Consider the following 18,811-nt stretch of genomic DNA (forward strand, 5'->3'; position numbering starts at 1 on the left):
ATCTTCCACAGTGAATGTATTTGATGGAGGGATGTTTTGAGTGTGTTGAGGTCAGAGCAGAGAGATTTGTGCATGGGGACATTGGGAACAGAACAGTTTCTGCTGGGAGGACAATGCAGGCCAGGGATCAGCCAGGGAGATTAATTTAATATGAGAGGCCCTGGTAATCTTGGCTGTGTTTAATATCCGTTTTGGGGATTGGAGTGATGATGCTGGCTCCCTGCTGTTTCTGGGTATTTTAGGGAACCAAACGTGTGTGGGTGGGTGGTGGGTGGTGTGTGTGTGTGTGTGTGTGTTTGCATTTGTTTTCTCCTAGTAGAACACATTCTGCAATTCGATGCAATACTTTTTTTATTCACATTTTAGTTGATCAGTTCGCTAATTCTGAGATGTTTTGTCCTGAATGCTAAATGGCTGTTATGCTCCATTTAAAATGAAGATGCTACATTCTAACCTCATAGCAAAGTTTATGACTCTGGAGGAGAGTTAAGAGGAGAGAGAGAGGGAGCAAGAGAGAGAAAGGGAGAAAGAAAGAGAAACTCTAGAGAGTCTCAATGGCTGATAGTCTCCATCCTGTAAATCCTAAAACATGGCACATTTAATCAGCTCTAATGAGAGCAGTTTTGTAGATTAGCTTCTCCTTCTTTTTTAAGTCATTTAATCACACACGCCGTTCCTCTCCATACCCCTCCTCCTACTCCTCCTCCTCCTCCTCCTCCTCCTCCTCTCCAGCACCTGTTCTAACTCCCACCTCCTATCTGAGCGATGCCTGTATATTGATACATCTCTATCTGAGCAGTGTGTGATAAAATTAGCCAGTTAGCTATATGAAGACCATACAGGAGCTGTTCTATCTCATACCGGCCAAGAGCTCCATCTCATCTGCAATCAATCTCATCATCCTCTTTTTCTATCTCTCCTTCTCTCACTGTTGTAAAACTAGCGCATGCATACACACACACACATGCTCGTTCTTGGCCGCTTCATCTGTTTTTCTCTCACTGTGTCCCTCTCTCTCGCCTTCCTCTCTCACTCTCTCCATCCCAGCTCTCTTTGAATTCCTGTGTGTGTGTGTGTGGCGTTAATGTGGAGCTCGGCAGTGATGACGGTAGTTCGGTGGTGTATAATTGTCCTTGTCCATGCTCTGCCATTATCAGCCCCTCTGGTGTGTGTGGTTCTCTCTCTCTCCCTCGTTCTCTGCCTCGCCCTTTCTCTGATGGGTAGTGGGTCCAGTCACAGTCTAAACAGAGAGAATTCTGTTGTTCTGCAGTGCCCTGTTTGATTAAAATGGAATTGAACAGACAATGTCTTTCACCCGCCCAAACCAACGGCCGGAGAGATGAAATTATCCCCTTATTTCTCTGTGTGTGTGTGCCTCAGCTCTCAGCCTTACCCAGTAACACAAAGGGAAAGGCGTTCAGTCTAAATGTCATTATTGCACCCAGCCTCTCTATTCAGACACCAGCATTATTCAGAACCCCTTTATTCTCAACACCTCGAAGGCCTTTACAGAGAATACATAGATATATGTGTAAGAATGGGCCCACCTTACATCTGCAGCAGTGGTTGGTCCTTTGTCACACTGCGGGGTGGGTGGTTCTCTCTAGATGGATCTGAAGTCTACACTGCAGGTATGTTGTGGTGCGTACAGGGCTAGAATAATGGCAGGCAAAATCTAAGTTGCACTTCTGAAGTACAGTAGTGCTTCGATAAAGGCTTTTCACGTTCATACTCCCAGTACCTCATGGGAAAGAATCCAACAAATATCAGACTGGCCTCTTGAAGTCGTCTCATGTAAATGTATTTCAGCAGCAATTGTCATCAGCATACCTAGGGCTGTGGCGGTCACGAAATTTCATCAGCAGGTGATTGTCAAGCAAATAACTGTCGGTCTCACTGTAATTGACCGTTAATTAACATAAACACTCCTGGCTTCCACACATAGCCTATAAGCCACTGATGCTGACCTTTGGAACATCTACAGTTTAAAAAGTCTAATAAATCCATGTAATATAGCCTACACCTCTACAATAAATCCATTATTTATTTTAGACAGGTCTAAAGAAACATGATATGAAGAAAATGTAGTCTATTTCAGAAGAACAGAATAGCATGCTCTGAATTGTCCTTATGTTAGGTTCTGATCTGGCTATGCCAAATGGCTGTGGGCTGCACTAGTTCATTTAGCAGAATTATGTGGCATTATTTTATACTATGAAGAATACAATTGAACAAAGCTGAAAAAAATAGAAAGGATATTTTCTCCAAACGATTTGAGGGAGTGCGCACATGCGCCTATTCTGTGTTGAGTGGTTAACAAAGAAATAGGTATTCCTATATGCTTAATTTAGAGTTATGAATGTAACTTTAGTTCTACAAACGTTGGGCTATATGTTTTGATTTTTAATACATTGTAAGGCTGCATGATTCGACTCTAATGATTATTTGAAATAAAGTTGCTTGAAAGGCATGAGCACTGCTTTGTTTTTTGCGCAGGCTGTCGCTACATCAGTCTCTCATTCACAATTTGACAAGTACTTGATAATTTCTAGAATTTCACGGCGGCATCCCCTTTGTGTGGCCGTAATGCACCTTAATAAAATCCATGCCTTTTGCGGCCAGTGGCCATTGTGCCCTTCTCCCTGAGTGCTGCGCGCTCCATCACGTGATCGGGTCTTTCTCACAGGCTACAGGTGAAGACAGACACATCCGGGGCGCAACTGCGTGCGTCCTTATCCAATTCCGTCAGCCAACAAGATGAGTAGGCCTAACGAAGACTTTACTAGCCTATGTCTATCTACTATCCCCCATAGTACAAAAGTTGACCTATTCTGTGTGAGAAATAAATATTCCAAACGTAGTCTGGGACAGTTGTGGGATGTGATAGATCCCAAATGAATACAACTACTAGCACCAAAAAAACATTTTTTATGCAATGTGGCTGACGCAGCAGATCAGAACGTTTGGCTTCAAATGCTGATAAACTATTAGGCTATTTCTTTACATTATAAGGGCAGCAATGCTCACATGGTAGTAGGCTATGAGCGCGAATGTTCCATAAGCGGAAAACACCATTATCGAAAAGTGACCGCAAATGCAATTATGCATGTAATGCTTTTATTATAAAGGTGCATTTTTATGGTGAAAAATGTCTTCCCCAAACTTGAAACTCACGCGCTGCTTATGTATGCCAGTTAGGCTCTACACCCCTTGTAAAGTGGATTAATGTGCTTAATTTTAAAAGTTATTTGGCCACTTTAGTTGTGATACAAACCTTATTAAAACATATAGGCCTATGTGCGAGGCCACATGAGGTGTGCGACTATGATTTGAAAAAGTCGCGCAAAAAAATACATTGTTTCTTATGCTGGGCATCATTCACAAGTGATAATATATAATTCACAAGTGATAGGCTAATATTGTCACCATCAGACTATTCTTGATTTAATCTTGTCTTTACATATACAGTGAGGGAAAAAAGTATTTGATCCCCTGCTGATTTTGTACGTTTGCCGACTGACAAAGACATGATCAGTCTAATTTTAATGCTAGGTTTATTTAAACAGTGAGAGACAAAATAACAACAAAAAAATCCAGAAAAACACATGTCAAAAATGTTATAAATTGATTTGCATTTTAATGAGGGAAATAAGTATTTGACCCCTCTGCAAAACATGACTTAGTACTTGGTGGCAAAACCCTTGTTGGCAATCACAGAGGTCAGACGTTTCTTGTAGTTGGCCACCAGGTTTGCACACATTTCAGGAGGGATTTTGTCCAACTCCTCTTGGCAGATCTTCTCCAAGTCATTAAGGTTTCGAGCCTGACGTTTGGCAATTCGAACTTTCAGCTCCCTCCACAGATTTTCTATGGGATTAAGGTCTGGAGACTGGCTAGGCCACTCCAGGACCTTAATGTTGTGCTTCTTGAGCCACTCCTTTGTTGCCTTGGCCGTGTGTTTTGGGTCATTTTCAATGCCCTGGCTGAGGGAAGGAGGTTCTCACCCAAGATTTGACGGTACATGGCCCCGTCCATTGTCCCTTTGATGCAGTGAAGTTGTCCTGTCCCCTTAGCAGAAAAACACCCCTAAAGCATAATGTTTCCACCTCCATGTTTGACGGTGGGGATGGTGTTCTTGGGGTCATAGGCAGCATTCCTCCTCCTCCAAACACGGGGAGTTGAGTTGATGCCAAAGAGCTCCATTTTGGTCTCATCTGACCACAACACTTTCACCCAGTTCTCCTCTGAATCATTCAGCTGTTTATTGGCAAACTTCAGACAGGCCTGTATATGTGCTTTCTTGAGCAGGGGGTCCTTGCGGGCGCTGCAGGATTTCAGTCCTTCACGGCATAGTGTGTTACCAATTGTTTTCTTGGTGACTATGGTCCCAGCTGCCTTGAGATCATTGACAATATCCTCCTGTGTAGTTCTGGGCTGATTCCTCACTGTTTCTCATGATCATTGCAACTCCACGGGGTGAGATCTTGCATGGAGCCCCAGGCCGAGGGAGATTGACAGGTCTTTTGTGTTTCTTCCATTTTCGAATAATCGCACCAACTGTTGTCACCTTCTCACCAAGCTGCTTGGCGATGGTCTTGTAGCCCATTCCAGCCTTGTGTAGGTCTACAATCTTGTCCCTGACATCATTGGAGAGCTCTTTGGTCTTGGCCATGGTGGAGAGTTTGGAATCTGATTGATTGATTGCTTCTGTGGACAGATGTCTTTTATACAGGTAACAAACTGAGATTAGGAGCACTCCCTTTAAGAGTGTGCTCCTAATCTCAGCTCGTTACCTGTATAAAAGACACCTGGGAGCCAGAAATCTTTCTGATTGAGAGGGGGTCAAATACATATTTCCCTCATTAAAATGCAAATCAATTTATAGCATTTTTGACATGCGTTTTTCTGGATTTATTTGTTGTTATTCTGTCTCTCACTGTTCAAATAAACCTACCATTAAAATTATAGACTGATCATTTCTTTGTCAGTGGGCAAACGTACAAAATCAGCAGGGGATCAAATACTTTTTTCCCTCACTGTACTAAATGATATATGTGTGATATTTGTTTTGATTTAGAATGGCCCATTATTATGCACCTGTATCGAAACAGGGGCAGCGGGTAAAAAAAAGTCATCTATGCACTTAAATAGCGAATGGAGGACGCTTTTCCCCATGGTTTATTTTCATGCCAGCCAGGTAGGCTATACTCCTGTTGTAAATATAAGCAATGTGCTTAATATTAGGAAAGTTGAGAAATAAATATAGTAGGCCTAGCCTATAGAAAGCTGATCCTCCTCTTTTTAGTAGAGGCCATCACTCTGTTTACTCGCACAATTGCATAGCCTATTGAAATGTTGCGGAACATGAGCTCATGGGATCTCATTAAGTGTTTGATTAGATTTTCGAAAACATTTGCATTGATGTCAGAGTGATTAGAGGGACAATAGAGTGCTGAGTACCAGGCAGTTAGCAAGTTTGGTAGGCTGCTAATGACCATCAGCAGCATCAGAGCTTGGAGAAGCCTAATTACCGTGACTAAACGGTCACGTGGAATTTGACTGCCTTCATGACTCGAGACCGCCGGTGTGGCTGTAATACGGTCACCGCAACAGCCCTAAGCATACCTCCCCTGCAATCAGGGTTTAATTGTAGAGGGTTGTTTTGTCAGGGGCATTTCCATCGAAAAGGACCCATGAGCACCAACATTCGAAGTTTATAGGAGCATGTCAAATGAAAGCTAAGAGTCTATATTTTGGGGAAATGAAGGCATAGATACATTGTTCAACCATTTTCCATCTTAAAGATTAGGCAAAGTACTGGCTTTGATTTCTGGTCAAACAGATGGAAAATGGTTCTTAGTAAACATCTACCAGAAAAAGTCTTAAAAGGTATCAGAAATACACAATAATGTTTACGTAAAGAGCCCTACCAACTAATATCAACACTTGTATTTCATTTTGGAGCATTCAGCATGTCAACTCTGCTGTGCTGTGGTGTACTTTACTGCACTCTACTGTACTCAACTCTACTGTTCTGTGCTATGATGTCCAAACTTGTGAAACATGAGGAGAATGACATTCAAATCCATAATTATGCATTTCTGTATAGTACAGATCAGGGACCCATTATGTATTTTTGTATTTATTAGGGATCCCCATTAGTTCCTGCCAAGACAGCAGCTGCTCTTTCTGGGGTCCAAACACATAACACATAAAACAAAATATAAAACAGTACATCATATAACATTATTACACCACTACATATGTATAATACCACCATACAACAATATTACAGTGTACTTGTGTGTAGATTGCGGGTGCTAGCATGTGTGTGCATGTGTGTGTCTGTTCCTGTGTGTGTGTATCTCTTCACAGTCCCCGCTCTTCCATAAGGTGTATTTTTATGTTTTTTAAATCTGATTCTACTGCTTGCATCAGTTACTTGATGTGGAATAGAGTTCCATGTAGTCATGGCTCTATGCAGTGCTGTGCACTTCCCATAGTCTGTTCTTGACTTGGGGATTGTGAAGAGACCTTTGGTGGTATGTCTTGTGGGGTATGCATGGGTGTCCGAGCTGTGTGCTAGTAGTTTAAACAGAGTCCTCGATGCATTCAGCATGTCACCACTCCTTAGGAAAAACAAGTAGTGATGAAGTCAATCTCTCCTCCACTTTGAGCCATGAGAGATTTACATGCATATTATTAATGTTAGCTCTCCGTGCACATTTAAGGGCCAGCCGTGCTACCCTGTTCTGAGCCAATTGTAATTTTCCAAGGTCCCTCTGTATCACCTGACCTCACGACTGAACAGTAGTACAGGTGCAACAAAACTAGGGCCTGTAGGACCTGCCTTGTTGATAGTGTTGTTAAGAAGAGCAGCGCTTTATTATGGACAGACTTCTCCCCATGTTAGTTACTGTTGTATCAACATGTTTTGACCGTGACAGTTTACAATCCAGGGTTACTCCAAGCTGTTTAGTCACCTTAACGTTCTCAATTCCCACCTTATTCATAACAAGATTTAGTTGCGGTTTAGTGAATGATTTGTCCCAAATACAATGCTTTTAGTTTTTGTAATATTTAGGACTTATTCCTTGCCACCCATTCTGAAACCAACTGCAGGCCTTTGTTAAGTGTTGCAGTGATTTTACTCGCTGTAGTAGCTGGCGTGAATAGTGTTTATAGACACACTGGCTTTACTCAAAGATTGAAAAAAGTAAGGGGCCTAGACAGCTTCCCTGGGGAATTCCTGATTCTACCTGGATTATGTACTCCGAGCATGTGCTGACCAACTGGCAAGTGTCTTCACTGACATTTTCAACATGTCCCTGACTGAGTCTGTAATACCAACATGTTTCAAGCAGACCACCATAGTCCCCGTGCCCAAGGACTCTAAGATAACCTGCCTAAATGACTACCGACCCGTAGCACTGACGTCTGTAGCCATGAAGTGCTTTGAAAGGCTGGTCATGGCTCACATCAACAGCATTATCCCAGAAACCCTAGACCCACTCCAATTTGCATACCGCCCCAACAGATCCACAGATGATACAATCTCTATTGCACTCCACACTGCCCTTTCCCACCTGGACAAGAGGAACACCTACGTGAGAATGCTATTCATTGACTACAGCTCAGCATTCAACACCATAGTGCCCTCTAAGCTCATCACTAAGCTAAGGATCCTGGGACTAAACACCTCCCTCTGCAACTGGATCCTGGACTTCCTGACGGGCCGCCCCCAGGTGGTAAGGGTAGGTAACAACACATCTGCCACACTGATCCTCAACACGGGGGCCCCTCAGGGGTGCGTGCTCAGTCCCCTCCTGTACTCTCTGTTCACCCATGACTGCATGGCCAGGCACGACTCCAACACCATCATTAAGTTTGCCGACGACACAACAGTGGTAGGCCTGATCACCGACAACGATGAGACAGCCTATAGGGAGGAGGTCAGAGATCTGGCCGTGTGGTGCCAGGACAACAACCTCTCCCTCAACGTGACCAAGACAAAGGAGATGATTGTGGACTACAGGAAAAAAAAGAGGACTGAGCACGCCCCCATTCTCATCGACGGGGCTGTAGTGGAACAGGTTGAGAGCTCAAGTTCCTTGGTGTCCACATCACCAACGAACTATCATGGTCCAAATACACCAAGACAGTCGTGAAGAGGGCACGACAAAGCCTATTCCCCCTCAGGAGACTGAAAAGATTTGGCAAGGGTCCTCAGATCCTCAAAAAATTCTACAGCTGCACCTTCGAGAGCATCCTGACTGGTTGCATCACCGCCTGGTATGGCAACTGCTTGGCCTCCGACCGCAAGGCACTACAGAGGGTAGTGCGTACGGCCCAGTACATCACTGGGGCAAAGCTTCCTGCCATCCAGGACCTCTATACCAGGCGGTGTCAGAGGAAGGCCCTCAAAATTGTCAAAGACTCCAGCCACCCTAGTCATAGACTGTTCTCTCTGCTACCGCACGGCAAGCGGTACCGGAGTGCCAAGTCTAGGTCCAAAAGACTTCTCAACAGCTTCTACCCCCAAGCCATAAGACTCCTGAACAGCTAATCATGGCTACCCGGACTATTTGCACTGCAAACTATTTGCACCCATCCTTTTTACGCTGCTGCTACTCTGTTAATTATTTATGCATAGTCACTTTAACTCTACCCACATGTACATATTACCTCAACTACCTCAACTAGCCGGTGCCCCCGCACATTGACTCTGCAACGGTATCCCCCTGTATATATAGCCTCCCTACTGTCACTTTATTTTCTTCTGCTCTTTTTTTTCTCAACACTTTTTTTGTTGTTGTTTTATTTTTACTTTTTTTTGTTTAAAATAAATGCACTGTTGGTTAAGGGCTGTAAGTAAGCATTTCACTGTAATGTCTGCACCTGTTGTATTCGGCGCATGTGACCAATAAAATTTGATTTGATTTGAGAGGCTTCCATTAAAGAACACCCTCTGTGTTCTGTTAGACAGGTACGTCTTTATCCACAATATAGCAGGGTGTGTAAAGCCATAACACATACGTTTTTCCAGCAGCAGACTATGATCGATAATGTCAAAAGCCGCACTGAAGTCTAACAAACAGCACCCACAATATTTGTATCATAATTTATTCTCTCAGCCAATCATCAGTCATTTGTGAAAGTGCCGTGCTTGTTGAATGTCCTTCCCTATAAACGTGCTGAAAGTTTGTTGTCAATTTGTTTACAGTAAATAGCATTGTATCTGGTCAAACACAATCTTTTCCAAAAGTTTACTAAGGGTTGGTAACAGGCTGATTGGTCGGCTATTTGAGCAAGTAAAGGGGGCTTTACTATTCTTGGGTAGCGGAATGACTTTTGCTTCCCTCCAGGCCTGAGGGCACACACTTTCTAGTAGGCTTAGATTCAAGATATGGCAAATAGGAGTGGCAATATCGTCCGCTGTTATCCTCAGTAATTTTCCATTTAAGTTGTCAGACCCCGGTGGCTTGTCATTGTTGATAGCCAACCATTTTTTCACCTCTTCCACACTCACTTCATGGAATTCAAAATTACAATGTTTGTCTTTCATAATTGTATCCGTTATACTTGGATGTGTAGTGTCAGCGTTTGTTGCTGGCATGTCATGCCTAAGTTTGCTAATCTTGCCAATGAAAAAATCATTAAAGTAATTGGCAATATCAGTGGGTTTTGTGATGAATGAGCCATCTGAATGATGGAGCTGAGTTTGCCTTTTTGTCAAAAATTTAATTTAAGGTGCTCCAAAGCTTTTTACTATCATTCTTTTATATAATTTATCTTTGTTTCATAGTATAGTTTATTCTTTTTATTCAGTTTAGTCACATGATTTTTCAATTTGCAGTACGTTTGCAAATCGGTTGTACAGCCAGATTTATTTGCCATTTATTTTGGTATCATCCCTCTCAACCATAAAATGTTTCAATTCCTCATAAATTCACAGGGATTTAACAGTTTTTACAGTCTTTTTTTTTATGGGTGCATGCTTATTAGTAACTGGAATAAGCAATTTCATAAATGTGTCAAGTGCAGCGTCTGGTTGCTCCTCATTACACACCACAGACTAGCAAATATTATTTACATTCTTAACATAGGAATCACTACAAAATGTATTGTATGACCTCTTATACACTATATTGGCCCAGCCTTTGGAACTTTGGTTTTCCTAGAAGTGGCTACTGTCGTGACTTGACTTTAACATTAATCTGAAGACTGTTATTTCTCTAATTAACTAACTACACTACCAGTCAAACGTTTGGACACACCTGCTCATTCAAGGGTTTTTCCTTATTTTTACTATGTTTTACATTGTAGAATAATAGTGAAGCCATCAAAACTATGAAATAACACATATGGAATCCATGTAGTAACCAAAAAACCTTCAAATAGCCACCCTTTGCCTTGATGACAGCTTTGAACATTCTCTCAACCAGCTTCATGAGGTAGTCACCTGGAATGCATTTCAATTAACAGGTGTGCCTTCTTAAAAGTTAATGGAATTTGTGGAATTTATTTCCTTCTTAATTCGTTTGAGCCAATCAGTTGTGTTGTGACAAGGTAGGGAGGGTATACAGAAGATAGCCCTATTTGGTAAAAGACCAAGTCTTTGAAAGTTTCTTCAAGTGCAGTTGCAAAAATCATCAAGCGCTATGATGAAGCTGGCTCTCATGAGGACCACCACAGGAATGGAAAACCCAGAGTTACCAGCCTCAGAAATTGCAGCCCAAATAAATGCTTCACAGAGTTCAAGTCACAGACACATCTCAACGTCAACTGTTCAGAGGGGACTGTGTGAATCAGGCCTTCATGGTCGAATTACTGCAAAGAAACCACTACTAAAGGACACCAATAAGAAGAAGAGACCTGCTTGGGCCAAGAAACACGAGCAATGGACATTAGACCGGTGGAAATTTGTCCTTTGGTCTGGAGTCCAAATTTGAGATTTTTGGTTCCAACCGCCGTGTCTTTGTGAGACGTGGTGTGGGTGAACGGATGATCTCCGCATGTGTAGTTCCCACCGTAAAGCATGGAGGAGGAGGTGTTATGGTGTGGGGGTGCTTTGCTGGTGACACTGTCTGTGATTTATTTAGAATTCAAGGCACACTTAACCAGCATGGCTACCGCAGCATTCTGCAACGATACGCCATCCCATCTGGTTTGGGCTTAGTGGGACTATCATTTGTTTTCCAACAGGACAATGACCCAACACACCTCCAGGCTGTGGAAGGGCTATTTTACCAAGAAGGAGAGTGATGGAGTGCTGCATCAGATGACCTGGCCTCCACAATCCCCCGACCTCAACCCAAGTGAGATGGTTTGGGATGAGTCGGACGGCAGGGGTGAAGGAAAAGCAGCCAACAAGTGCTCAGCATATGTGGGAACTCCTTCAAGACTGTTGGAAAAGCATTCCAGGTGAAGCTAGATGAGAGAATGCCAAGAGTGTGCGAAGCTGTCATCAAGGCAAAGGGTGGCTATTTGAAGATTCTCAAATATAAAATATATTTTGATTTGTTTAACACTTTTTTGGTTACTACATGATTCCATATGTGTTATTTCGTAGTTTTGATGTCTTCACTATTATTCTACAATGTAAAAAATTGTAAAAATTAAGAAAAACCCTTGAATGAGTAGGTGTGTTCAAACTTTTGACTGGTACTGTATGTTTAATTGTTACCCGATTTTAAATTAATCAGGTAATAATGAACTCATTAGGATCTGGGGCACCACGAGAGCGGTTCTTTAAAGAATTACCATCTCCCGAATTAAACTCTAAAAGGTCTTTACCAATCACATCTATAAATAGTCAACTTATTGATCATAAGCTCGCGTCATATCATCATTCTCAACAGTCGTAACCACCTTGCATTTGCAAAAACCCGAGCCTTACTTATGATTCAGTACTACACAAATTGGTTTAATTATTTATTTACTAGCTAATTAAATGGGAACACAGGATAAACACACACACTCTGCACCGGTTATTGACTGGAGACTTAATAAGTTGAAAACAGGTCCCTATCGGAATGACAACAACATGGAGGCTTGTTAAAGAAGAGATGGAGAGAGAGGGACAGAGGCACTTAACATTGCCACATTCAGAAACGACTCCCACCTACAGTAACCATATACTTTGCACACGAACCGCCACCCGCTTTAAGCAATAAATCATGAATGTATTTATGTGAAATGCCTGGGCTCGCCGGAGATCTCTTGGTGAACGGGGCAGCTTTGGAAAGGGGGTTGGGCCCTTTCGCGGCACGCTTGTAAGGCTCTGATTGTCCGAAATGGTTCCAACAACTCTTCTCATGTTGTCCTTCTTCGTAGTTGTCCGGTATCCAGATACTGACTGTTATCACTTGATGGTCTCTAGCAGCTTCCCACAAGAATGGGCTTTAGATGTTATTCCGTAACCGGGTGTAAATCTACTTCACTTACTATAGTTCAGTAACCAAAATAGATTTGTTCAAATTCAAGGTGGCGTGTCATAGCTGACACCCCATTCTTTCTACAGACATCTTTGAATCTTAATACGGAGCAAGTATTTAAGTTTTTGGAAAACTTTGTTGAATAGAAACCGGAAAGATAGATTTTACCGTAATTCCGTTACCAAAGTTTGCATCTGCACAGTTCTTCCACTAAATTAGTTTTTTTTTAAATGTTCAGTGGAAATTGTTAAAAGTAGTCTTGTACATAGATCTGTATGTTTTGTTAAACCTTGAAATCAATGGTTATTGTTTGGCATACATTTTAAAGTGGAAAAAAAGCGTAATTCCGTTACCGTGGAATTGCCACCAGTCTTTGTAGTCAATTCTCCACTAACAACTGAACCCTTCAACTGAAGAACCATATATCTCAGTTTTGGAAAATGTTAGTGATATGATATATTTCTAGATTGTATATTGGATATGAATCATCAAAAGTATTGATATTCCATACAGACTATAAATAGACATTTACGTTTACATTTACGTCATTTAGCAGACGCTCTTATCCAGAGCGACTTACAAATTGGTGCATTCACCCTATAGCCAGTGGGTTAACCACTTTACAATAAAAAATTTTTTGAAGGATTACTTTATCCTATCCCAGGTATTCCTTAAAGAGGTGGGGTTTCAAATGTCTCCGGAAGGTGGTGAGTGACTCCGCTGTCCTGGCGTCGTGAGGGAGCTTGTTCCACTATTGGGGTGCCAGAGCAGCGAACAGTTTTGACTGGGCTGAGCGGGAACTATGCTTCCGCAGAGGAAGGGAGCCAGCAGGCCAGAGGTGGATGAACGCAATGCCCTCGTTTGGGTGTAGGGACTGATCAGAGCCTGAAGGTACGGAGGTGCCGTTCCCTCACTGCTCCATAGGCAAGCACCATGGTCTTGTAACGGATGCGAGCTTCAACTGGAAGCCAGTGGAGTGTGCGGAGCAGGGGGGTGACGTGAGAGAACTTGGGAAGGTTGAACACCAGACGGGCTGCGGCATTCTGGATGAGTTGTAGGGGTTTAATGGCACAGGCAGGGAGCCCAGCCAACAGCGAGTTGCAGTAATCCAGACGGGAGATGACAAGTGCCTGGATTAGGACCTGTGCCGCTTCCTGTGTAAGGCAGGGTCGTACTCTCCGAATGTTGTAGAGCATGAACCTGCAGGATCGGGTCACCGCCTTGATGTTAGCGGAGAACGACAGGGTGTTGTCCAGGGTCACGCCAAGGCTCTTCGCACTCTGGGAGGAGGACACAACGGAGTTGTCAACCGTGATGGCGAGATCATGGAACGGGCAGTCCTTCCCCGGGAGGAAGAGCAGCTCCGTCTTGCCAGGGTTCAGCTTGAGGTGGTGATCCGTCATCCATACTGATCCATACTGATCCATACAGTCATCCATACTGATCCATACTCATCCATACTGATATGTACAATACATGTCCATGTTAGTTGACAACTCTGGACATTACAGTGAACTTATAGTAAGATACAAAATCACTAATCATCTGAAAATGCAAACGCTTACTGACACCTGCTCAGAGGAAGCCAAGCATTACGGCTTGCAGCTGAGCACAGGCATGGAATGGAATGACAATGGAGGCTTCTAGGTAGTGTAGTCACAGGAGGGTTAAAGCAGCCACTCAATCGGCCCCCCTAATGCCACTGTATTTAATGGGGAAGCCACTCATCCAGCATGACAGTATCAGTGTTATTGTGTCACTGTCACCTTGTGAGTCTGTTATAGTTCTCTCTCTCTCTCTGCCACAGTCTTTCTCTCTCTCTCTCTCTGCCACACTTTCTCTCTGCCATTCTCTCTCTTTAGAGGAGAAACCCTGGATGTGTGTCTAATTTGTAAACTCTTCCCTTGGGAGAAAAATTACACTCACACACATACATCATACAGCCATGTGCGTGTGTGGCCATCTTTTGCTCTGTAGGAGAGATCACTTCACGCCAGCAGTATTCAATTGGGCCCCCGTTAATCAAGAGGACCTGCCACTATGGATATCTGTCTGAGAGTGACACACACACTCTACACTGGCTGCAGGCTGCCAATGTAGATCCCATTCAATGCAATCACAGACCCACTGGCGCCTCGCTGAGACAATTACACAGGTTTATACACATGAGGAAATGCAATCGCCCAATGTCGCCGGCAACTGCAATAGCAGCAGGGCCAAACTTGAACTGCATAACACCTAGTCAACCCCCAATAACCACACACACACTCAAAGCCCCTTTGTGTGTGTGTGAACACAGCTGGGGAGATACTGCATTACACAATCCCTCTGTGGTGGATCTATCTCTGTTCTGTGTGAATGCTTTAAAGGTTGTCTTTGTTGTACTGTAGTGCCGCCGTTCAGCTTTTCTCTTATGGATCTCATTCACACACACAGCTCTTGTCTGTCTCAAACCCACACACAGGATTCTCTCTCTCTCTCTCTCTCTCTCTCTCTCTCTCTCTCTCTCTCTCTCTCTCTCTCTCTCTCTCTCTCTCTCTCTCTCTCTCTCAATTACAGGATTCACCCACGCTTGCCTCCCTCTCTTCTCTCCCATTTCTACTGTATATGTCTCTATCTCCTGTTTCCTCTCCCCTCCCTTCCTCTCCTCTTCTCTCTCCTACCCTGTATTTTGTGGCCTTTTGGTTTCACGGTATGTGGTCAGTCTTTTTCCTTCTCCCTGGGCAGTGACTAATATATAGAGTACAGACATAGAGACCCAGTCCTAGCCTTCCTAATGGGAGTGCTGCTTACACAGACCAGCGAGTCTGTGTGTGGGTGGGTGGGTGGGGACCAGCTGGCTCTCACAGCCCATGGATATGGGTGGAGGCTGGGTGACGTCGCCCTGGGTACGAGGGGTTGCCTGTGTGTGTCTGTGTGTCTGCACAGGTCATGCTGGTAGGAGAGGGATTAGGGAGCAGGGGATCTTAGTACAGTTTGGAGCTCAGTTCAGACCCCTCTGTAGGGTGTGTGTTGCTGTGTGTTTCATGTGTAGCAGGTGTGTGCTTGTGCTCTCTCTCTCTCTCTCTCTCTCTCTCTCTCTCTCTCTCTCTCTCTCTCTCTCTCTCTCTCTCTCTCTCTCTCTCTCTCTCTCTCTCTCTCTCTCTCTCTCTCTCTCTCTCTCCATTCATGCAGTGAGTGAAAGTGACATGAATGAAAGGATCAACAACATGGACCAGCACCCAGCTTAATCACAGATCACTTGTTTTAATGTGTTTACAGTATTCTATAAGGCTGTGTGTGCTTTGATGAGCTTCAATGGGTCTGTTACTAGTTGCCACTGAGAATAAACCTTATTCACATGAAGAGACCTGAACATCCATATAAGATCAGCTACCAGTGTGACAGATGTGTGAACGTGTGAGCAACTCAGCGAAAAGGAGAGAAAGAGTGAGAGAAGAGGAGGTGAGGTGTGGAGAAGGGAAGAATCTTTTGGTGATAAAGGTGAGAAGAATATAGGGGAGAAAAGGATTCCAACAGAGAGAGAGAAATGGAGGAAGGGAGGATTACAGGCTAGGAGAAAGAAAGAAAGAAAGAAAGAAAGAAAGAAAGAAAGAAAGAAAGAAAGAAAGAAAGAAAGAAAGAAAGAAAGAAAGAAAAAGAGACGGAGGAGGAGAGATGTATGAGAAAGATTAATAATTTGTGCTTTGCCGAACAATGTCTGGCTGTTATGTCTCTGGCAATAGTAATTGAAACAGGTGCGATACCGAGCGAACACTGAGACCATGATTTTGTGAATAATCGGCCAACCATCAAGCTGAACCAGAACTATCCAGTTTGTAATTGTGAATCACACATGAAAGGGAACGTGTGTGTGTGTGTATGTAGCATAGCGACAGGCCTGCATTGCTGTTTTATCTCTGCGTCAGTGTTTTTAGAGCTTTTCAGTGTAGTGTCAGATGCTGATGTCTTGGAGTCAGCTGTCATCAGCAAATGGGGGCTTCTAAATGGCTCTATGGCTATCTGGACTATAGCACTAAACACACACACACACACGTCACACACGCGCATTAATAAGATATGTTGAATATTACTAAGGTTATATTAATAGTGTATTACTAAGGTTTTACTCAAATGTTACACTTTCCGAAATGATGTTGTCATGCTTGATGTGCCATCAGCAGAGTGAAATAGGACAGAAAGGAGGGAGGAGATGAAGAGAGCGAGGAAAGGAAGTATGAATTAATTCATAACCAGCACCATGTCCCAATGGCAGGAGAGACGAGAGGGGGATGAGGAGAGGCGGGGAACGGAAGAATAGAATAATAGTGGAGAGGAAGAGGGTAGAGAGGATGAGAGGAAGAGGGAGGACATGTTCCCTGTCTCCCCTCGTTCCTTCATTGCTGATTGACACAGCAGCTCGCACCATTAGTCAGCTGATGAATGAAAGCAAACCAGATATGAAATTTGATTTCCTACCGCAAAAAAAACAAGAAAAACGCAGCAGGAAAACAAGAGGTGAGGGAGGGAGAGAAGGAGAGGAAGGGGGAAGAAGGGAGCCGATATATGGAGGAGAGAACATAGTGAGAATAAACATGAACTGTGGAGAAAGGGAGAGAGGGAGGAGAGGGAGAGAGACCAAGGGAAAGAGGGAGCTGGGACAAAGGATAAGGAGGAGATAAAGCATATTATAGAGCAATTGAACATGAAACAATGAGTAAAGGACAACAAGAGGGAGTGATAGATGAAGAGAAAGGAGAGGGGGGGAGACGGTGAGGGAGAGAGCGATAGAGTGATAGCTGAGTGGCTGTGAAGTGTGTGAGAGATGGTGATATAGTGAGTGAGTGGTTTGGAGGGTTTCAGATAAGCAGGACAGAGAACAGTGTGATTCAAGGAGCTGAGACTGCATTAATGAACTCTGCTTTATAAATCTCTCTCCCTCTCTCTAGCTCCCCTCTGCCACCTCTTTCTCTCCTTCTCTCTCTCCTTCTCTTTATCCCTCTCCTCCACCCTTCTCTCTCTTTCCCTATATCTCTCTGTCTCTCTCATGGAAACCTTGTTAACTTTTTTTTGCTGTTTCATGTCTGTGTTGAGTTTCTGCACTTGTGTTGAACTGTCTTACACAATTGCTAATTTCTGTCTCCATCTCTCTCCTAGCGGGGCGTTCTCTGAGGTGGTGTTGGCCCAGGAGAGGTCTACAGGGAAGATGTTTGCTGTGAAGTGTATCCCCAAGAAGGCCCTGAAGGGGAAAGAGAGCAGCATCGAGAACGAGATCACCGTGCTCCGCAAGTATGTCTCCCACCTACCTTCTCCTCCCTAACACCTGTTACCCTGGCGACCGAACGGAAACACTGCCGCCCCTCACCACCGCGCATTACGCTCGCATCCCTCCCACTACTCCCCATTCACTGTTGTCTTTAGGTCACGATCCACAGTCTCACACTGACAAAACAGGTCATACATATTGTCAGGTACTGTAGCTGAGTAGAGACCTGTATGAACACACACATACACCAGGGGATAATATGAAAGATATGCATCTCCACGTTTCTGGATAATACAGTAATCCCTCTCCACAGCTTGGACTCAGCTGTGCTTGTGAGCGTCCACCTGTGTGTATGTAGTCAGATATCACCTTGGATCTGGCCCAATGCTCAGTAGTTCCACAAGGTCTCACTCACTCACTCTACATTCTCTCGCACACTCACTCAGTCACTCACTGACCGGAACTAGGTGTCTACAGTATGTGTTAGTGTTAGTGTTATTATTGCAGTATACCATGTGTGTTCCCTAGGGACAGGAGAGACACCACTGACCCTGACAATATTTATGGGGGATAGGTGTTGTTGTCATGGTGATCCAGTCAGTGGAGGGGGGTGTGGCCTAGCCTCTGACGCGTTCCATGTTTGTCCTTCGGCTTTCTGCCGCTCAGCATCTCCTGGCAACCAGCTGATTGACAGGCTAATATGGCCTGCAGAGGTCACAAGACACAGCTTCCCAGGGTCATTTCTACATACCCAAACATTGTCATTCACATGTACACTATATATACAAAAGTATGTGGACAACCCTTCAAATGAGTGGATTTGGCTATTTCAGCCACACCCTTTGCTGACAGGTGTATAGAATCAAGCACACAGCCATGCAATCTCCATAGACAAACATTGGCAGTAGAATGGCCTTACTGAAGAGCTCAGTGACTTTCAACGTGGCACCGTCATAGGATGCCACCTTTCCAACAAGAGTTCGTCAAATTTCTGCCCTGCTAGAGCTGCCCCGGTCAACTGTATGTGCTGTTATTGTGAAGTGGAAACGTCTAGGAGCAACAACGGCTCAGCCACAAAGTGATAGGCCACACAAGCTCACTGAATGGGACCGCCGAGTGCTGAAGCGCG

The 18,811-nt window shown here is 43.9% G+C and overlaps 1 protein-coding gene across 1 annotated transcript in view; it reads left to right on the forward strand.

Annotated features, from left to right (window-relative positions):
• LOC121543581 (calcium/calmodulin-dependent protein kinase type 1D) overlaps nt 1-18,811 on the forward strand; it is a 67,771-nt gene that overhangs the window by 32,646 nt on the left and 16,314 nt on the right. The window contains exon 2 of the mRNA XM_041853578.2: nt 17,574-17,705. Coding sequence (XP_041709512.2) covers nt 17,574-17,705 — 132 coding nt within the window. The remainder of the gene's footprint in view (nt 1-17,573; nt 17,706-18,811) is intronic.

This window comes from Coregonus clupeaformis, chromosome 20, assembly GCF_020615455.1.
Source record: "Coregonus clupeaformis isolate EN_2021a chromosome 20, ASM2061545v1, whole genome shotgun sequence".
NCBI classification, from domain to species: Eukaryota; Metazoa; Chordata; class Actinopteri; order Salmoniformes; family Salmonidae; genus Coregonus; species Coregonus clupeaformis.